This window comes from Hetaerina americana, unplaced genomic scaffold (genome assembly GCF_022747635.1).
Source record: "Hetaerina americana unplaced genomic scaffold, ioHetAmer1.1.p SCAF_3, whole genome shotgun sequence".
In the NCBI taxonomy this organism is placed as follows: Eukaryota; Metazoa; Arthropoda; class Insecta; order Odonata; family Calopterygidae; genus Hetaerina; species Hetaerina americana.
In genome coordinates, this window is record NW_027286874.1 from 57,770,168 (window position 1) to 57,792,668 (window position 22,501).

Genomic DNA, 22,501 nt, shown 5'->3' on the forward strand with positions numbered 1-22,501 from the left:
CATTGTGAACTCTGTAGTGTTTTTAAAAATTAGAATATTACTCTACCATATTTCTGATGAACACGTGATTTGTCATTCTAATTATGAAGACTGTCTCACACCCTGGGGAAGAGGGCACATTAAATTAAATATTCCAATGGGATTTCGTTTTATTTCACCTAATCTGCCATTGATTTTAAATTTTAAGTTTCACAGTAACTTAATAATGAATGAAGTAGTACGAATTGGTATCTCCTATCTATATGAGAGATGAATACACACTTGGTTATCCGCTTTTGTAGTGATTGGTTGATAGCAATTATAATTTAACTTCAGAAGTAGATGTTTTAATAGTAACTCTGTTGCAGTGCTGGTCAAGATTAAATCCTTAGTTTTTATTTGTTGAGAGAGTCATTTTAATTAAGTTTCTTTGTGGCCCAAGATATCACTGTACCGCTATACATCTCAGCTAAGTAATTTATGTTGAAGGAAAGATCCAGGTCTTTAATATCAGAAATATACTTTGGGGCCCATTTTAAAGCCTACCGTTGTCTGTATTATTTTACCCTCAGAATAAACAAACATGAATGGGATATGCTTGCACTGATTTTGCTTGACAAATGGGTCAAACTTCAAAGTTATGTTTTTTCCATACCTTAGTTCTGCAGAAACTGCCTTCACTTAAGCATTAGCTGGACTGATGTCCATGAGATAAACTTCTATTATTACTGCTTCTGTGGAGGAGAATATTTCTGGAAGTGAATTTAAAAACATGCATCTTGCTTTCTTTATTATTTTGCCTTAAGAGTTAAATTGACCCAGAGAGAACCAAAGTTTCTCACATTTCTAAATGAGGTTTCACTGGGGAAACTAATTCCTCGGCCATCATGGCAGTTTCCTGTAGGTTTTTTAAACTAAATACTATTGTATTGACTAACTGCTTATGTCTTGAAGGTTCAACTTTTGTTGTCTTCTCTTCACTTCAACTTGTGTTGTCATGATGATTCACCTTCAGTATGCTACTTTGTGGCCGAAATACGCATATTCGTATTCACCTTTCTTATCCCTTTCCTTATTTACCAATTACCCCATCCTTTGACTTGTGGCGTGAGCCAAATAGTCTCATTGGTACTTCAGATTAATAATTTACTTTGTACACAAAATGTAAGAGTACCATTAAAATTCATATTTGTTCTGACTTGTCAAAAAATTCGAGTCATGAAACTGTTACATGTGTATCAATTTAGAATGTGCAGTATTCCATTTTAATTATCACCTATTGTACATTGTTTTAAAATAATACTGTCATAAAAAATATTTATTGGAAAAATGGAGCCAAATCATCAATTTCATAAATGCCCGCTTTGATAACACCCATGCTGTTACAAACATTTAGTTCCAAATGGACGTATTAATTTTTATCATACTGTACAAAAAACAAAAAGGTGATATGTATTATAGTATGTCACTGTAAATTTATTTAGATATTTTTTACATTTGCCATTTTTCTATATTTGATATGCGTCACGGAGTGATTCTCAACTGATAAAATTGCCTAATCCAAAGTCAATAAAATCCTGCAAGCATTAGGAAAAGAATGGGTTCCAAATTGCTGTTAAAAATATAGTACTTTCCTTTGCATTACAGGTGGCTTCCATTTCTACAGCTCCGAGTGCAACTGATGCCTTTAACGCTTCCATTAATTCTGTCAATGTTTATGGTGATGAGAGAGATCGTATAATTGAAAGATGGAATTTGCTACAGTCAATGTGGGGATCTGGGAAAGGTAGTGGAAAGTATACATTTACTTTTAGGGTAATCAACTTCATAAATTTGCTGTTGCTAAGTTCAAATTTGTAAAAAGTATTCCTGTAATTTTGCTGAGTTTTCAATTGATTAATGCTTTTCTAAGTGTAAACCACTATAACACCCTATGTTAATTAATTTCATAGCCCTGGAATCGACCTCATCATGTTGTAATCTTTCCTAGAACATTTTACCTGAAATATCCAATAAAATTAAAGTAGCTCTTCACCAGCTAAAATTGCAAAACTTATCACAAAATTTACTCAATATCTGTGACAATAGTTCTCACCCTTGATTATCATGGTATTTGTTTCAATGGTATCCCAGAAACTCCCTGGGTAAGGGTTGCTATGTGTCTCATTGCATGTTGTTCGGAGTTGTTCAATAAGTCTCTGTGAAAAAAGTAGAAAAACAAATTATTTTGGGTAGATTTTTGTTTTATTTTTCAACATTATCTCCTTCTAGCTTGATGCACTGTTCTCAGCATTTCTTCAACTTTTTTAAGCCTTTCATGAAGTGGAGTTTTGGAAGGTCCTCAAAATAGACATCTGTGTAGGTGATGATCTCATTCAACGTGAATTATTTTCCACCAAGCTATTTTTTTGAGTTAGGAAACAAAAATAGAGTCCAGAGAGCCTAATCTGTTGAATACAGTGGATTTTGTAATAATTCGAAATGTAATTCAATAATTTTTGCCATTGAAACTGCACAGGTGTGCACCTGTGCACTGCATTGATAGAAGAGGATTTTTTTCTTTGTCAAGTGAGAATATTCCTTGATTTAATTCCTCAACCGGAGAAATAACAACCTATAATACTCTTCATTTATAGTTAGTCCTTTTTGCAATTAATCGATGTAGATAATTCCGTGTGCACCCCAGAAAAACTGTTAACGTCATCTTTTCAGCTGATTTCAATGTCTTTGCCTTCGTTAGAGCCAGATTGCCTTTAGAAACCAACTGTTAAAACTGTATCTATATTGTAGCGGTGTATCCATGTTTCATCCATTGTTATGTGTCAATGCAGAACCAAAACCAGAACACCAAACCAGCCTCTGAAATTGCCATATGATTTCATTAACTCTTTACTGTGAGCAAACATGGCATCCATCTTGCCTAAACAATTTTCACATCCAATTTCCATGCAAAATTGAGAACACTGTACCTTGTAATATGCCTGTGACCTCAACTGTTTCAAGAACTTTGATTTTTAGATCACTAAAAACCATCTAAGGGATCATTTAAGTTACCTCAACTGGACCTCCCAAACGTTGTTCATTATTTGTGGATGTACATCCATGATTAAACTCAGTTACCCTGCTGCAAACACAGGAGCAGATGAGTCATGAACTTCATCCCACCCGGCTTTGATCTCTTTCAGTGTCAAGTCTTTTAAGAAGTGTTTGTTCAACATACAAAACTTACTTTTTTCCATTTTCCTGAATAAATTATAGTTTGTTGTTTCTGTTGACGATGAAAATGAAACAATGTGACAGGAATAGCTAAAACACTAATAACGGTCAATTGAGGGATGAGACTTACTAAAGGCAAACCTTTTCTGACAGTACTAGTGCCATCTTTTGGACTTTCTAAGGACTTAAGGACCCACATAGCAGTATTTAAACTTCTGAAGAAAGAAGTAGCTGTTTTTTTTAATAAATGGATATTATTTTGAACTGATTCTATCTTGAGACCTATCTCAAAGATTCTCTTTCCTTGGAAAAGGCTGGAGTAGGATTGTGTAATATTCAAGGTTTAAGTTGCACTGCAAAGTTAGGTGAATATTAAATTGAGTAGCTTCAGGTAAGATGTGGTGGAAGTCGAACATAATGAATAACTGATTGAAGCACTTTTCCGCTTGAGTGGAAAAGTGCTTCAATCAGTTATTCATTAGGTGAAAATTGTTTGATTTGATATATGTAAGAGTATAAATGAAAAATTTGGCTGCCTCCTAAGATCAAATAGTTTGAGGAATCTCACTATCTAATTCGGGAAGTACAACTGTTTTAAGTAAATTACTCTCATTTGGGATAACCACCCATCATTTTGGCTCAATAAAAAGAGGGAAATTAGTGTTGAAATAGAAGTAGTTGTTCCAGTTGAGTGGTAGTGTTGGACTAAGGGCATAAATGCATGGAACTTACTGAAACTGTAATTAGTTAGTAACAGAAAAATTGTCATTAATAAGCATGGTTGCTGACCAAGAGTGGCTTTAGAGGGTTAAATATGAAGTTTCAATGTGAAAAAATTGTAGTAATACTATTAAGTTACACATTAATGCATATAATTTCTTCTCTTCTTTTTTTCACTTTTTCCCTATTTCAGGGTATTATTCTGCATCAGCTCCTCCTGTTGTATTTACTCCTGACAACCCTTTATGTCGTTTTAAAGCTGTTTGCTATACATTAGCACCTACAGCTCAAGACTCAGAAGGATTGGTGGCCTTGGTATTAGGAGGTGTTGGAGAAGCTGATGTGAGAGATAGGCAGCATCATGTAGTAGCTGCCGTAGCCAATGCTTTAGGGAATAAACCCAATCTATCAGTGGTAGTAGATGCTGTCAGGGCATTGGGTGAAAATAAGTAAGTTTTTTATTTATAATATTGTCTTTATACAGCCTGTATTGTCTATTCATACTTGCATACATGACATTAATTTACTATTTTTAATTCTTTATCAAATGAGTGAAAGAAATTTCAAAATTTTTTCGCTTTCTACACGTTATTTTATGATATCATTTGCTTGATTGTTAGTTGTTGCTCTAGTCTCCTATTGTGTTATCTTAGTTCCTGTTAAAGACTCACTTTTCGCACAATCAATTCTTGTCCCTGAAATTTTTTTTTATCTTTCTTATGTTTTTATTTAGAGAATGAATATGATTGATTTCTATTGAAAAGATTTGTAATGTAGCGACTTGCCCATGAAATAATGTTTTTTCCGAAAGGACACAGGTGCTCTGTTATGTAAATGAAAAAGGAATGACAAATTCATCGCGTCGCATTCCTGCTTCAGAGCTTGCTACATATCTGCTCCAGGCAGGACCACGGTCACAGCTTGCTGCTACATTATCATCACCATCCAATGCCCCTCAGTCGACAGCCACTTCAACTGCTCTTGGCACCAATCTAGGAACAACACAAGGTAATTTGTTTGGGTGTAAATGTTACTTTGTTTAGACATGCTTTTGAGTATTATGAAGGCTGAGAATTTATATTTCCTTTGAATTTGGGTATCTATAGTATATGACCAAATATTTATTAATTGAGTAGTCTCATAAGTAATGTACTACTAATCCTTAGTTCATGCGTTTGAATCCCAACCATTGCATCAGCAGTGATTGTTTGGTGACAGCTTTATCTGTGTCTATTCAATAGTTATTCAATCACAGTTACCCAATGAAAGAAATTAAAGGCTTATACTCCAGCACATGGGAGGATAAATGGTTAACAATTTGGGAAGACCAGATACTCTCAGATTTCACTGTTCCTTGTAATTACTCAGAACAATTTATTGTACCAATATCTTAAATAAATTTATTTTTCCAAAAATTTCCCCAATATATTCCTTAGAATCCATGCATTAGCTAGCACACAAGCAAAATTGTTCTTAGTAATTACAACAAACAGTGAAATCTGAAAGTGCCTCAAAATTCTTCAAAGTGCATCCCTTGGGCATCAACGCACTTTTGCCAGCAGCTTTCCCCTGGCTCAATGGCTCCCTGGAAGGTGAATTCTAGAAAGTTCTGAAGGTTATGCGTGCAAGCTTCTTTGACGGCACTTACGGTTCCATGGTGGTGTCCTTTGAGAGAGGGTTTTACTTTAGGGAATAAGAAATAGTCTTGCGGTGCCTAGTTAGGATTGTAAGGGAATTGGGGAATTGTTGTGATGTCATTGCAGAAGGTCTTTGCAAGCAGAAACTCAACTCTGCTCATGTTCGTTCATCAAGACTTTTGGGACGAGTTTAGTGCAGATCTCTCACATTGCCAAAATATCAGTGATAATGGTGTGCACTATCACTTTATCTGATGGTCTGAATTTGGCACTTCACTAATACATCTGGAAAAAATTGTCTGATATTTTTTGTACCTGTATCCTTAGGTCAATTCGACAATACATTGATTTTAGCCATCCTTGTATAGGCAGGGTGATGTTGATACACTACTCTGATTCTATGGTTAATGATATATTTGTTTCTACATGTTGTAGAGCCGGTATTCCTTCTCACTGTTAAATCTACTGTTGTAAACTTGCCAGTATCTAACTGATGAAATCCATTATTATCTACTTCCTCCTGCCCAAAAGGAGATAATCAGCTGGGAACTCAGTGTTATAGAATGGGAGTCTCAATAGGATTTATTCCATTTGGAGATGGCCTTCCAGGGATCCTTGGTTTATCCAACACCGTATCCTGATAACCCTGTCACCTCCCACAAAGCTTAGAAGTGAGGATCACCTACCTCTCCTCCTCCCATTCAATCAACAGCAACAGTTTCCGCCATTTTTCTCATACACTGAACTGCACTTATAAAGCAAGCATTCAATGCGTCCTCTAAATAATTTGTACTGATAACTTATTCTTGAAAATTTAAAATTTTTACTGATTCATGAACTGACTCTCTTTTTCTTCAAATCATTCCTAAGAAACAATATGGTGTGAATGTTAGTTAAAGTAGCGTACATAGTTGCCAATTTTGGTTTTTCTAATGTGGAGTAATGCTTCCGTATACTCACCTGAATGAAATTGTATACTTGTAAGCTGAGCAAGTTAATTATTGAGTATGGCATGGAAAAACTTTTGTAGTGGATCAAATGTCATTAACCATGCACTTTGGCGTGCAGAAGATGGAATGGGAATGGCTGTGAAGGAAAGGAATGGCTCTGCTCAGACCAACAGACAACCCTACCTTTCTACCGATGTTGAATAATCAGCCCTCTATTTCATTAATTTTATTTTATTCACATTCTCTTACGTTCATTTCTTTCAGGGTTGGGCATTGGTGCTACTGGCGGAGGAAGCAGTGGATGGACTCTTGAGGGATTATTTCCATATATTGCCCCTACCGCTGACCAAATGAGAGAATACCTTGAAAACCCTCCTCATGGTATTCATCCCCGAATATGGAAACAGGCACAACTTGATAATCCAGACCCACAAAAGTAAGCATCTCTTTCTGCAATTGAAGGAGGAAACGAATGAAGTATAACAATGGGCTCCTAGCTTTAGAATTTTGGTCATACAGCATTTCTAGTTATTTATTTCTTGTTTTTTTTCAATAACAAATATGCTTTTGCATATTTATTATCATATTTTTACATTCAAAATATGAAATTAAGTTGTGACCCACTATGTCATGTTAAGTCAACATGAAACTTCTCGCAATTAAATAATTCTGTGGACAACACAAGATTTCCATGCAATATGTCAAATATCTTTCTCCTTTCCCACCAAATTTTTGCATTTTCAGACAGGTGAGCTGCATGTGAGTCTATTTCTAGGGTGAGAGTTCAAGGTTTGAACGAAAAGACACAATGATTGGGTTGCTTTCTCATATTTATAGGTTGGTTACTTCCTCGGTTACATGTTTCCCAAGTTAGCTAATTATCTGCTGATTCAAATAGTAGCACATAAAAACAGTAGGTGTTTTATTCATGACTGTTTTCTTCCAAATAGATACATTCCTACAGCAACTGTTGGAGTAGAAGCCTTACGGTGGCGGTTAAGGTGTCAGGAGAGAGAAGCACGTTTGCATGGCGCTTATGTTGAGAAGGCTCGAGAGGAGGTGGCATCACTGAAGAGAAGGAATGCAGAAGCATCTGCTGCACTGGCAGAGAGAATGCAACAATCTTCTCAACTTGCTCATCGTGTATTACGTGTAAGTTTTTCTAAAATGTCTTCATTGTAATGATAATGTCCTAAGCCAATGCAGCTACTGGCGCATTTGTGGATTGGCAAGATTTGATGCACTGATTTCTTGAAAAATCAAAAAATTTTACTTTAGTTGCATTATTTTTTATTTTAAAAAATATTTACCAACTGTGCACAGTGGAACCTCATACAATGAGCATTATTAGTTCCGTGATCTTTCTTGTAAAGTGAAACACTGGTTAAGTGACACAATTTTTTGCATATTTATTATTGTAAAATATGATTTTGTAAAATTATGATTACTGTGATTTGTATTCTCTTCTGGCTGCCTTCTTGCGAATGTTTCTTCTGAGACATTTTTAAATAATGAACAGAATATTATGTTAAACTCATAAGATGTTACCAGAATTAGTGGTAAACACTGAAATAGCAAGCATGGATGAACTGGGAATTCCCCCCTCCTAGTCACTCTTGCAAAAAGTTGATTGTTAAGCAAGTCATTTTTGGTCAAAATATTTTCATGCATTATGCAAATTACTCACCATGTGAGATGCTCGTTAAGTGAGGTCCACTAGGCATTAATTAAATTTTGGGTTGTTGTATTTCATAGAAAAAAGATAAATTAAATATAATTTGAATTCACTGATACAGTAGCCAACTGCAATAATTTTTATATGGCAAGCATCCCTTTTAAAAAATAAGCATTTTTTCCTTTGTAAACTTTGGAAATGCTCATGTCACATTGTTTAATATGCACCTTGTTAGTATCCTTCCTCCTTGTACACTTTCACCCCTTCTGCTTTCCCAGCAGAGGTGACCACTCCTATTCTTCTACTTTTCATTTTTCTGTATATATTTTACATGCTGAAGATAGGATATTTATATATTAGATGAAAGGGAGGAATTAAGTATGCGGAATTGGAGATGAGTTAACTGTAGTTTTAAATTTCAGGTTGTGTTTGGTTAGGAGAGGCGAACAAATGTATAATTGCATAGTTGTATAGCATACTTATAGTTATAATAATTGTATACACAAAAACTCCCTACCTTTTCTCATTCCTACTGTGACCAAAAATATGCAGTGGGTTTTTTCAAAGACAATTATTACTGCACTGTCTTTTTCTTCCCCTGCTTATGCTGGAATCGCTCAACTTATGTTTTAAGTAAATATTTAAATTGAAATAAAGTGGTTAGCAAGAAAAATTATATCCTTGCCCACATCATGTATCCGTAAGAAAATGGATTAAAGGATAGGGAAGGTTGAAAGCGTACACCTCATCCCATACTCTTTGCTAACTAGACGTACTTGGGTTGCCACCCTTAAAAAAATTGCTGATATCATCAGTATTTTATGAAGACAGCTGCCTGGGGCCTGTATTTGAGTGTAGGGTATTGTGACTTAAGTGGCTGGATGACATTCTAAACATCATTCATCATTTCACCAGACTATTGCGGTCTACAAATCCCTCCTCTTCTGCCTTTGAAGATCATCATATCTGAATTATCTTCCTCTAGACCCCAGCAATTGTAACTCATTTCTCTTTCAACTGTAAGCCTACTTTGAACATCATAACTTGCATTCAATGCACACTCATGGTAGAACTTATGTTTGAATAGTTAAAATCTGGCTGCTATTACATTGAAGCATAGTGGAAGTAGATATAAAAGCTGCAAAGAATAATAATAGAGTAATGTCTGTATTTCTTTATTAGTGCTGTTGCCTCAGCGTTTTCAATTCCTATATCATCATTTAGTCCTTTTCCCATGAAGGTAAGATCCCATGATGATCATTGACCAATCACCAGATAATAATAGTATTCAACCTGAAGGTTGTTTTGTTTGGTGATGGTAGAGCTCACTTAATAATGAGGCTGACAGCCTGTGAAATTTACATATCAGGGTAGGGTCGCCAGTTCCTATCTGTGTGCCACCTGTGATTTCCCAGGAAGATCTGGTGGCCAAAATATTGCACAGTGTGGGTGAAACTGAGGGTGCCAAAATGCATCATCTGAAATTAAAACCTGGCCCTCCATGATCAGATATCAGTTGGAAAATTAGTAATTTGCAAAATGTTTCTAGTCCTAAATAGCTTGAATAATGTAAACATAATCTGTTTGTGACTTGCTGGGCATTTTGTGGCTTTCACTGTCACCTTTATCCTATGGTTCTGCCCAGACTGTTCAATGATATTGAAATGAAATAAGTAACTTAGTAATTCCACTCTCTCTCAAAAAATTTAATGATATTAATTCTAAGTAGTAGGATTCAAGTGATGAGATTTTATTTAATAAATCATACTCGCCCACTGAATCTCTTCTTTCCTCGCTCTCGATTTGTAATCTCTCCACTCTACGTCTAAAATCCGATTTAAAACTCATGCATAACACCCTAACTCCATTAACGACTGTCCTGAACTAATTTCCCTTATCAATTTCAGAGTTCCCCCCCGAGTTACCCGCGATCACTCTTTATTCCACCAACCCGTTCCCAGACTGTCCCTCACCAAACGTTCCCTTTTCTTCCGTCTCCCCACTTTACTGAATTCCCTTCCCGAAAGCATTGACCCCCTCTCACTCCCAGCCAACACATTTATAAACCTTTCTCTGACACATCTCTCTCGAAAGAACTAGCACAATCTCCCCTTTCACTCCCACATCCCGGTTTTGTTCCTTTCTTTCACTGTTTTTGTTATTTCTATGAAAATTTATCTCTAATAACAGCTAATTATAGTCTTGTTGATGTTTGTATGTTTGTGTCCTTATATGTTGCTGTTATACGTGTCACTATAAATTGGCAATCCTGCTGTATGTGCACAATTTTTACTAAATAAATAAATAAATATTATTTTTATATTTTATAGTTAAATATTTCTAAAGATAGAGTAAAAATGTAAGGTATTAATTGTCTAAAATTCATATGAATATAAGGGTTAGCCATTGAAAAACACTGCAAGCTAGCCATTATATATAATATGTCCTAGATTAAAAAACAATGTAATTAATGCAGGAAATCAGAGTATAGTACATAGCCTTAAACATTTCTACTTTAGCTAAAATTCTTGAAAACAGGATTTTATCATATGTACTTAATTTGAAGTAATGGAAGTATTTGTCATTATGGAGATTGATTGCAAGCAATAAGGTGCAGTAAATTTATGCATGAATATCCCTCATTTCCTTCCTCAGATAAATGAATATTAAAGGAAACTTTTTAATCTTATTTTATGGCAGATTTTGGTGCGGCAAGAAGCTGTACGGAAGGTTGGAGTTGCATTATCTCCAGAAGAGGAAGCCTTGAGGTGTCAATTAGAAGCTTTACAGGCACAGCTTAATGCACCTACACAGTTTAAGGTTTTTATTATATAATTAATTTTATTCCCTCAATGCATGTGCTATTAACTCATCATCAACCCTTATTAACTCATTGCTATTAAAGAAATCAAATGGATAAATTGAATGACTCAAAAGGATATTCTGGATAAAGAATTGGGGTTGAAAAGTTGTTTCTATCATTTTTTGGATGCATGAAAAATAGTTTCAAGATAAAAGTACACAGCATTTTTTTGTGATAAACTCTTCATGTCAGTTTTCTGCTACAATCAATTGAAATGAATTTGTTTCGAATTATGAATTCCACCAAATTTAATATTTAAATTTAGAGAATAGTTAAAAAATTATGGTCAAGTTCCTAATGTGCCATTAAACATGGTGCTTTCATGATAGTATCCTCTATGTCATTTGGGTTTGTAAGGTATTGTTTAATTGAGTCCTCAAGATCATCTGCTGAAAACTCTGGAAAAGTTCTGAAAATTGGTCACCTCATATTTTATTCAACTAAAGGCAATATGTGTTAGAAATGAACTCTCATTGAGTGCTGGCCTCATTCTTTGTTTTTATATTTTAAAATCTTGAAGAAAATTGTGCATTCGTCATATTCCTTAGTTTTTGCTTTATGAATCCCATTATAACATCATGTATTATCTATTCAAAGGGTCGTCTAAGTGAACTGCTGTCACAGATTCGAATGCAAAGGCAAGACCCTGCACCCAAGGAAATGGAACGTTATGCAATGGATCCAGCAATGCAAGAAGAGATTAAACAAGTAAAATAAGTTTTTATAGTATTTTTGATATTTTTTTACATCAACTTTGAAATTTGATTTTTGCAAACATTGGCTTATTTGTAATCCTTAAGTGAATAAGATGAGTCATTTGAATTTTAATTATAATAAGGATTTTCAATTGGATAATTAAACTTCTTTTCAGTTCATGTTAATGGAACAAAATGGCCTTTCTCAGCTTACTGACATTGTTCAGGCTGATCTGAGCAATATATTAATTATGAAGGAAGACCTCTCAAGAATGCTGCAAGGAAGTAATTGACCTAATTATTTTTAGTTAAATCACCAAATTGTCCATGAATTTTTATTTTCATTTGGAGATAATTTTGGATCATGTATTACTTGAAAATTTTAAATAAAATCTGATTTGAGTAAAATAGAGTGCATTCTTCTGTTTAGGAAATTGTAATGATTATCCTTGGTGATTTTTTATTGTCATCACGGGTTATCCACCCTAGACTTGGTTTGTATCACCCCTTATAGCTATTCCACCACTATGTTTTCATTCCATCATACTTCCTTCCATTGGTCCTTCCTCTGTAATTATTCCTCTAGTTCCTTCAATAATAGTCTTCCATAAACTAACATGCTTCAGGAAGTGCCCTATTAGTTTCTCTCTTCATATGGGTCTGGGACAGTTAAGAGTAACCTTTTCTTCTGTTTAAAATGTATTTTCCTCAAAAATGTTTACCATCTTAATGCTACCCTACTCAGGGAGGTTTGGAGGATGATAATGGGAAGTTGGCTTATGATATTTTACCTACAATTATCTTATAAGACTCGTTAAAGAATATCTCCGTTCAAATTGCGTATTTCTTATAAATTATTTTGCGACCGATTTAAGGCTTGCAGATATGAAGAAGAATCGATTGCAATGTTGCTTATTCAGGAATAGTTTGAACCATAACTGTTATGAATCATTGTCCTAGAAATTCTTTAGAATAACAAGTATATAATATAGCATTCAAGTATAATATTTTTACCTTATTAACCCAGAAATGCACGAGTCTTGAAGCGCTATTTTTAAACAGGCCTCCACTTAATGGGCATTAAGTAACAGAATAATATGAGCAGGTTAGGTACTTCAAAATATCTCTTCGCTTATAAAATATAATTAGAACGAATTCTTTAGTGAAAGAAACAATAATTAACAAACGACGATAAAATAATTTCCGAAAATATGCAATATATATGCACACCCCTCGGAAAAACAGATGACTTACGAATATCAACATTAAATAAGGGACACGAACGGGAACGGTAGAAGATTGTTTCGTTACGCCGTAGGATTGGAATAAAAATGATGCAGCTGAAATCAGATTTAAAAAATTCACCTCTACAATGTATTCAAAACTTTGAACACTGTCAAGTGGTTTGCATTAACTGATTGTTGCTTTTCATGTGAAGAAATTTTGTAATACAATGCCAGGCAAAGTCAAGGTAACATGGTAGAGCAATATTGTTCTAATGATACATTTGAAACTTACGTGAATGTTCGAGTTAATACAGTCACATGTAGTGGTCAGTAATTACGAATGTTTATTTCTGAAAAATGCCCAAATTTTGCGGGTGACATTTGCGCGGGCATACATCTATGTCATGTCTCAATATTTATTCAAGATACCAAAACATGGTATTAATTTTTATTGGTTTATTAAGATGGCCTCGTGTTGTTAGAGTTTGATAATTCTTATTTTTAGATGGGCATATGTAGATGGAGGAATATTCAGTGGAAGGGAATGTTTATAACGGAATTAATATTCATTGTAGGATTCCTTAATCCTGTTGATTTTTATTAACTTGTGCGCTTTGACAGGTGAGAGTTTTAGCCGGTCGAAATCTTCCGGTTATGGACAGGTCCAGTGACACTACTGATGCTTACGTAGAAGTAAAACTTGGAAGTACAACTTACAAGACTGATGTTTGCAGAAAATCTTTACACCCCCAATGGGATTCGGACTGGTTCAGATATGAGGTAAAAATTTGGATTCGGTGGAAATCGCGTCTATGTACTTGATGTATTGAGAAAATCTTGAAACGCATGCTATTCATTGAAATGTTGTAACTTACGTAATAAATTTATAGGTTGATGATTCAGAGCTTCAGGACGAGCCTTTACAAATTAGGCTAATGGATCATGACACCTACTCAGCAAACGATGCCATTGGAAAAGTATATATAGATCTAAACCCATTACTACTCCCTCCATCGTCAGCTACGGCGTCTTTTGCATCTAGTGTAAACCAGCACCATTTGAATCCAGCAAATCCTGAGTCATCTCTCTCAAACGTTCATTCTGCTCCAGGCAAGTGTTTATTGTAAAATATAAATTTTGATAGGTATTTAATAATATGCATTGAACAGTTTATAGCCTCAAAGCTACGAATTCATCACATTTAAAAACTCGAAATGCATGAGACTGGGAGATATATGAGAGATGGGCATGCCATTCTTTGATATATCTACTTCAATATTGCTTTCAAGTTTTTAAGATAAATTTGTGGACATCATTACCAAATATGTTATTTATATACTTGGAAAAAGGGTTGCTTCCCTGGAATGCGCAAATAGTAATAATCTCTTTGGATTAGAATTTTGCTTTAAGTATGTGCTGTTTAGCATTAGATTGATCTGTTTGAATCCATAGCAGCCAGTGAGTTCTCATCACCATAGAGTAAAACTTAGTTGACATAAGTAAGATCTGGTGCTTTCCTGGCGTATTTGCTTCATGAAGTTTTCTCGGGTCTTCCACTGGGTCAGGGGTTCCACGGAACCCCCGACCCAGTGGAAGACCCGAGAAAACTTCATTATGTGGCATAATTACTATTGACTTTGGGGGTTATAAAAATGCATTTCTTGCATATTTTCACTGCTAATAGTCTAGCAATGGTGTCTTTGATGTACCTAGAAAGTGCAGGATACTGACGCAATCATTGGTGAAACTGTAACTAGAACCTTGTTCAGGATCCAGTTGTTTTGGTCAAACACCTTGGTTTAACAGCTCATAATTCTCATCAATCTACTTGCTTGCCTGAAAGCCTTATATATCTGTTATACCACCTCTTACATCTAATTTGAGATTCTCATTGTGAAGGTCCCCCTATTTTAGATTGCCTTACCAGTGTAGGACATTTGAGGAAAATAATCTGAACTGCTGATTCTCCTAATGCTTCTCCTTGGGAGAATATTGGTATTAAAAGAAACTTTGAGAAATGGGGCCACCCTTAGTGTACCTAAGGCTATTTTGGCTATTTCCATCCCTCCTGCCCTTTTGAGGATAAAGACCTCCCATTTCTGATAGTATGTGAATATCAGCACTATCATTAAAAAACAAATATGTGCCTTGTTTCTTAAGAAATGCATTTACGTTTGAAAGCATTTTTCACTATGATTGTCTTCTGAACACTTCAACTGTGTGTTTGTTCTGAAAATATACAGTGTAATGGATGAAAACTAATCTTTGTTATGTTAATGGTTTCAGAATACTTGCACTGAAATGAAGACAGCATTTTGCAATGCTTTTCCTAGGTTGATAAATGCTTAAATAACTCTGAAGTTAGTTTCATTTTGGAGCATGGCACATTTTTTTGTGATTTTGGATAGCTAAAAGTCTTTCTTTATAAGCAACAGGAAGTAGTGAAAGCCTAAGAGTTAGTAATTGTAATCTTATAAATTCGGTTTAAGGATATCTTGTATTTAGTTAGTCAGTCATGGCATAGTAGTAAATTAGTGTGTAAGTGTAGTGCCTGAGCTTATCAAAATCCTACCATAACAAGGCAGACATCTACTAGTATTAAATAATGAACAATAGCTTAAATACAGCATTAATCCACTTGCATAATATTCTTCCTGAACCTCCACCACTAGGAAAATAAGTAAAATGGCTTACTATTCCTAAAGCCTGATGTACATAATTTAAGGACAACCCCAATAACTTGCAGTTTTACAAAGAGATATTTGTTCATTTTCAGTGATCCTGGCTGCAATACATTTTTCATAAACATTTGCATAACTGCAAAAACCAAAGAGCAATATTTTCAAGCAGTATATCAATAAAACTCCAACCAAAATACTTCTCACTCTTTCGATAAGATACTTAATCTTGAAGAGTTTAATGATTCTGTCAATCATAAGTTTGCATTGCTACCCATGAAGGTCATATCTGAAATTAATTGGCATACTTTATCATCAATACCATTCTGGTAAAATTAATTAGGACTATCCTGTGCTATAACTATTTAATCCCTAACATTTTTGGGGTGTTCATTCTAACCACGTAGTGAATGTTGAAGCACACTTTTGTGGAAGAAGTATGTTTAGAGTTGATTGTCTGTTTTAATGATCATGTCTTAAGAAGTAATACGCATTCATTGTTTCTATGAAGCAAATTTTTAAGTGAAGGAGTTAGTACCTGCACCATTTTAGTGCAAAAAAAAGAGATGCCTGTGGTTAGCTCCTTAATTATTAGTTGCATCAAATATTCCTTTTTGTATGTGTTGGTATTATCGTTCTTTATTTAATGGCATTGTTTTTTTTCTTATTCAGGGAAAACTGGTAGTGGAACCACGATGATTGGGTGGATCCCTGTTTTTGACACCATGCATGGCATTCGTGGAGAGGTGCATGTGATAGTTAAAGTTGAGCTTTTTTCGGACTTCAATAAATTTCGTCAGTCTTCATGTGGTGTTCAGTTCTTCTGCTGTAAGTTATGATTACATAAATGTTTATAGTAAGATATATTGTATCACCATGAATTTGATTTAAAATAAAATTATTGTTAGATTATTTATAATTATTATATAACTCTTTGGATCCCTAAGTTACAACCATCATGTTTCCAATGGCCTGGTTATTTTCATGTTCTCAATTTTCTCATTGCATCTCTTTCTAAATTTCCTATTGAAGCTATAGTTTCAAAATGTAGGTAGTTTGTGACCAAGGATTTCTGCTATTGCCACAATTGTTTAATTAGTAATGTATTTCCACTAAACCTAAAATATATAGCACAAACTTTTGCAAATAAATGATCATAAAAGAGAGATAAAATGTTTAAATTTGGATGAAAGCTTTAATGTTGTTAATAGAAAGGAAAGAGGAAGACCCTGTTTTGAATTCAATTTCCATAATGGTAGGATTCTACCAACCATTGCTTTACATTAAATGAACCTCCTTGGCCACCCTGCCTGTGAGTTTCGAATGGCTTTGTGGAAAAATTGTTGAAAGTGAAGTTTATGCACATCAGGAGAAGAAATGTAGTCAGTGCATTTTGATCCTTTATTTAAAAAATCACTTTATTGAAAAAGTTTAGGAGGCCCTATTTTCTTCAGTGAAAGCAGGGTAAAATTATGTTTGCTAATGATGTGTACTTAAAATCTTTAATTGTCGTTAGGGCTTTTTGGGAACCATTTCTTTATAAAAATAATTTTAGAATATCTTCTTGTTGGTTAAACTTCCTGTAGAACTATTTTCATAGATATGAACCATACTTGGCGGTAAGGTGTGTAAGAAAGCATGCTGTCTTAATGATGGTGATGAATAAATTTTACAGTTGTTAAATTTCAAGTTATACTGTTTAATTAGTGGGCCGCAGTAGTCCTGGGGTAGAGCGTTTGAATACTGACCAGAGGGCCCGGGTTCAAATCCCGGCCAAGTCTCTCTGGGCATCTGCAGCTCCATACAATCTCTGTGATTTTTTGGGTATCAGATCTTCCTGGGAAACCATAACCAGCACATGGAAAGGAACTGGCCCCCCTACCCTGATGTGTGAATTTCACACACCGTTGGGCTTAGTACTGGATGAACTTTACCATCGCCTGTCAAACCGACCGGTTGATTACTGTGTTTATGGTTTTACTGTTTAATTGTGCATTTGCTACCTGTTGTATAGAGGTGGAGGAATCCAAAACAATTAATCCTAAAACCCCTTAGCATTTTTATTAAACATATACCTGTGTGATTCATGTATGCTAAAGCCAATTTATCTTGGGCATCACTGGTAATTTTCATTTGTCTTGTTCAAAGCCATAACAGGTTAGTAAGCAAGAGTAGCTGAGAGCTAACTGAATGTGATAGGGATGAATGGATAGTGTACTGGTTCTCTGCCAAGAGGGTCTGAGTTTGAATCTCAGTGGTGGCAAAATTTTCAATGACATCCTGTCCCCTTTGTAAAGAGGTCTTATAGTGCAGTACTTAACCCATTTAATTGGACTTAAAATTGTGCTACCCTTGATGTCTTTAGTTAGGATTAGGCTAATGCTGATGCTGGATTTCTCTCCGCTTCTACCCCCATTCCTTGAGCATCCTCCCTCTACCACTTTATCCAGCATCCAGAATAATACAAATGGCCTTAAAAGTCAGTCATCTCCTGCAGTAATTGCTACTGCTACTGGTGAATATGACTGCCTTGCCTATGGAAAAAAATTACAATTTTTCTGCAGTGGCCTTGTTTATTAATTCAGAATTAATGTTATTTGGTTCTAATTTTGTGGCTACCCCATGAATAAATTAAAATGCTGAAAATTCAAAAATTTTAAATTACACTGCATGTATAATTCTGTGCATTTCTAATTATTTCAATGAAGCGGGGTCGATTCCTGAGGGCCATTTAGTGTCAAGACTTCAGGGGCTTGTCAGTGAGTTGGTTGTTGAAGGAGATCCAGAGCACCAATGGATAGACAAGATAAGAACTCCTAGGGCTTCTAATGAAGCTAGACAAGCCCTCTTCTTTAAACTGTCTGGAGAACTACGCCGTCGGATTGGCCTCAAGGCCATTGAGCTTGGTGCTAATGCAGTCCTTGGGTGAGTTGTAAAAAAATCTCCCATTTCAGTTGATGAATGCATATATAATTACTGGTTGAAACACTCAATCACTTTTCCTGACCAATTTTTAGAATTCACACCTTTAATGTAAAAAAAATTACTTTAAAAGTGAAAATGATTGCTCTTTCTTACTTTGGACAATCTTATATAATCCTCATCATTGAGAGGGTACTTGTCAGCTTTTGGGCTCATATCTGGCAGAATTAATGGTAGACGAGTATCTGCATCTGAAATCCTTTTGATATTTTTCTAAAATTAAATGACATCACCTTTCCTTTCCCATCCTTCCCTAATGGCGCAAATGACCTCAGTGTCAGTCACCTCTCAGTTTCCCTTGTCAGTCACCTCTCAGTTTCCCTTGTCAGTCACCTCTCGTATAAACTACTAGGGCATTTTTGTCTGAGTTTTGGAGTTTAACTTTTTATCTTCGACAGTGCAGAGTGAGGGTGGGTGGTTGATTTTCAAAAGATAAAATGAACTTAATGATATTTCTTTGTTAAAATCACAGTGAAACACAGTAATAATATCATAATTGATGATTCAATAGTGGAATAGTGGGAGGTAATATGCAGAAGAAGGAAATACTTTTCCGGTATCTTTCAGACTTCCACTTAATTTGCCACTATGGGGAGAGACTGGGCCATTGTGTTGTGCCTTTGGTTAGTGAGGATTGGGGTCATAATTAGTTCAGATTGGCTGTTTAGCTGTCATCATGAAAGGGAATGGGTAGTGTATGAGATTTAAGCCAGTGTTTTTTGGTTCATTTGCTGAATCAAATGTCTACAAGATGGTTCAAACAGACCTCTGGGCAGAAAATGGTAAGTTATGTATATTAGAGAATTGAAGTATTGATCAAAGGTTTTGCATTGGGAACTGTTGTGAATGAAAGGGAAGGAGCAAGGTATCAGACTGAAGAAAAACAGTGGTTGATCATAAGATATATCAAAAGGATTGGTGTAATCTTCTATGCTAATGCAGTGATAGAAGTTGCATTGTACATAGGGCATGTACAACATTATTTGAGAGTAAGTGACTGCTTTTACTGGCATGGTGTGAGAGGTGTTTTCTTGGATAATGAAAAATAAGAAGTGACCTTAGAAATTTCTTGCAGCGAGGGTATGGATAAGGGCTTGCAGTCTCAGCCAATCTATTCTCTTTTCTCTGCCTTGCGGAGGAAAGAGAATAAGTTGGCTGGCTAGATTACTTGAGGGATCCGGGTTCGAATCCCAGTCAAGGTCAATGATTTTTACACTCTGAAATTGTTGCGTTGAAGATTATAGGATGTTAAGGAGCTAATCAATCTTTTTTGCATCTGAAAAAGCAAAGTTTTCTGGTGATGAAAGGGTTTTTGTCATCAATTTGGACATTTTTAGCACTTGGAAGGGGCAATGAGGTGGTAATATGTGTTTGTTTTGGTTGGAAATTATGACTTTTGAGTAAAGTCTGTAATTTGTGAAGATATTTTTCCAGCTCGATGCAGAGATGTGACCATAGTTACATAGAAACAACAGTTGACTCTTAAAAAAGAGACGTTTCAGGCGTGATATGGTGGAATATCATGATTAATTAAAAATAGCAATTTTCCACAAAAATCACACTTTTGTGGAAAATTGCTATTTTTAATTAAAGTTGACTCTTAGGTTCATGGGTAATCAATGTTGGTTGAGCCTAAGTTTTTAATTAATTTTCTGAATGTGTGTAAATATATCTGTTCATTTTTAGTGGTATGTTCATGTACCTGACATATATGTGCAAAGGTTTATGTAAATAGAAGCGGATTAGTCTTCAGTTCCAAAGAGGCAATGTATTGTTATGAAATACATTAGAAGTCTGCTTTAATAATGTTGAAAAGTATTAGCAAATATCAATTTTATCATCACTAATTATTTTGTTTCCAGAGTTTCTACTGGCAAATTTATAATGAGTGGTCAAATCATAATGTTATTTCTTTTGGTACATAATATTCAGAAGTTGCTCAAAAAATGTATAGTTTCAAGGTAAAAGGATCAGATGTATCCTCACAAAAAAATAATTTTGTCAGCAAAAAATTATCTTAAAATGACTCTTTTTCATAGGTATCAGCAAAGTTTCGACCTGGAAGGAGAAACTGGCATTGTTGTCCGTGGAATTGGGACAGCTGCTACCCTTGTCAAACTTCAAGCTCCTCCACCAATTCAACCACAGCTTCATTCTCCTTCCCCATCACCTTCTCCTTCGCCAGCAAATCAGGTGTCCAGCAATACCAACCAAGAGCCATTAGAGTGAGTCCTTGATTACATTAAAAAAGTTAAACAGGATACATTATATTGGTATTCCACCATGGTTCTTTGGCTGATTATTTTGACATGGCTCTTGGGAAGTTGGTAATTTATTCTCTTTAAAATATGAGCATGCTGCATAGTGATGCTTGCTGATGTCTTCTTTTTTTTTAGTTACATAGGTGGAGGGAACTCATTCAGTTTAGTCTTTGCCACTTACATAAAAATTAATGTTGGGTGTTGACTTGGCTTAATTACATTTAAATATTGGTTTTATATGTGAACATTTGAAACAACGACATAAAATAGACTGCAGAGGTTTTTATTGATTAAGTACAGTAAAACCATACATTAGCATTATCTAGGATTCTTGGAGCAAGTGCAACTTGTAGAAGAGTGGTGATTTTGGGGAAGTGCAAATGACGGAAAAAAAACCATTCCTACTTTAAAGCACTCAAGCATCAAAATAAGAACCATGCTATCAGGGAAAACCTAATTAGGGCAAAATCTATTGAATATTTTCTGAACAAGCTCCTCATTGGAAAATGCCGTTCTTCGTCTCATTCTTCCATTTCTATAATTGTGGTATAGTTTATGTTGTTCAAATATGGCATGGTTTCATTAAAAGGATTGACTGCCTATAAAATATTATACAGTCATAAAAATTTAACAATTTTGCATGCTTAGTAATAAGACAGCATATACATATTTTATATCAAGAATAATGTACCATACGAATGATGTGCATTTATAATATGCATTGCAAGTATATACTCACATTATATTAACTTTTATTGGAGAATAATTTTAAACTTTCTTTATAAGCATAGAAATTGAGGGATTGCCTTTGATGTCCTTTGGAAGTTTGACAAATGGCACTAAAGCAGAGTGACTAGGGCCTTTCCGGCAGAGGGTTTTTGAGTACTGATTAAAGTTAGTATTTCCAAAGAAAAGTGGTTGTTGCATGACAAGTTTATAGTAAACTAACCAGGATTCATTTTTACAAAACGAATTCATGAGTTGATATATGGATAAAGGTTAATTTACAGTAGTGAAGAGATGCTTCAAGAGGAACTTGGAGTATGGCTTTTACAGATGTTTCTGTGCAGAGAAGGTTTTACTAGCTTTAGCTAAATTGCTGCGGAACATATTGGAATAAGTAATTTGCACTTTAGCATGAGGTTTCATTTTAAGATTTTCATTATTTAAATTAGGGACTAATTTACTTATTAGAAAAGAGCCAAGATATCTTTTTACTGATGCATGCACATGAGAATACCAGTTAAGGCCTGTGATTTAGAGAGCCCCTGGAACTTGGCATTAGTGGTAATTAATGCATCAATTTCATGTTCATGGTACAAGGAGCTGCTTTGCGATGAATTTTAAAAATGGAATTGGAGAATAACATTTACTATAAGGTTTTTATTTTTACACCATAGCTGCCTTTCCTTGGCTGTAGAGCAGAGGATATCATTTATGAGCTCAGAAATAGCAGAATTAATTAACTTCCCTTCTGACACCATATTTAATTTTCTTAATGTATGTGTCTTTCAATTGCCTAATTGGTTAATGTGCATTCCAATGCAACAATTTTAGAGAGTAAAAATCATTCGCCTTGACTGGGATTCGAACCCAGATCCCTCAATATCCGGTCGAGT

At 35.0% G+C, this 22,501-nt stretch overlaps 2 protein-coding genes across 2 annotated transcripts in view; both read left to right on the plus strand.

Moving 5' to 3' along the window:
* The window catches only part of Nup54 (nuclear pore complex protein Nup54), an 18,328-nt gene extending 6,207 nt beyond the window's left edge, over nucleotides 1–12,121 (plus strand). Inside the window, exons 4-11 of the mRNA XM_071587623.1 lie at nucleotides 1,627–1,765; nucleotides 4,109–4,364; nucleotides 4,727–4,923; nucleotides 6,767–6,938; nucleotides 7,453–7,654; nucleotides 10,878–10,997; nucleotides 11,638–11,748; nucleotides 11,912–12,121. Coding sequence (XP_071443724.1) covers nucleotides 1,627–1,765; nucleotides 4,109–4,364; nucleotides 4,727–4,923; nucleotides 6,767–6,938; nucleotides 7,453–7,654; nucleotides 10,878–10,997; nucleotides 11,638–11,748; nucleotides 11,912–12,028 — 1,314 coding nt within the window. The 3' untranslated portion in view covers nucleotides 12,029–12,121. The remainder of the gene's footprint in view (nucleotides 1–1,626; nucleotides 1,766–4,108; nucleotides 4,365–4,726; nucleotides 4,924–6,766; nucleotides 6,939–7,452; nucleotides 7,655–10,877; nucleotides 10,998–11,637; nucleotides 11,749–11,911) is intronic.
* A 917-nt stretch (nucleotides 12,122–13,038) lies between these two features.
* LOC139691022 (uncharacterized) overlaps nucleotides 13,039–22,501 on the plus strand; it is a 72,276-nt gene continuing 62,813 nt past the window's right edge. The window contains exons 1-6 of the mRNA XM_071588739.1: nucleotides 13,039–13,206; nucleotides 13,583–13,741; nucleotides 13,852–14,071; nucleotides 16,312–16,467; nucleotides 18,348–18,564; nucleotides 20,661–20,846. Coding sequence (XP_071444840.1) covers nucleotides 13,189–13,206; nucleotides 13,583–13,741; nucleotides 13,852–14,071; nucleotides 16,312–16,467; nucleotides 18,348–18,564; nucleotides 20,661–20,846 — 956 coding nt within the window. The 5' untranslated portion in view covers nucleotides 13,039–13,188. The remainder of the gene's footprint in view (nucleotides 13,207–13,582; nucleotides 13,742–13,851; nucleotides 14,072–16,311; nucleotides 16,468–18,347; nucleotides 18,565–20,660; nucleotides 20,847–22,501) is intronic.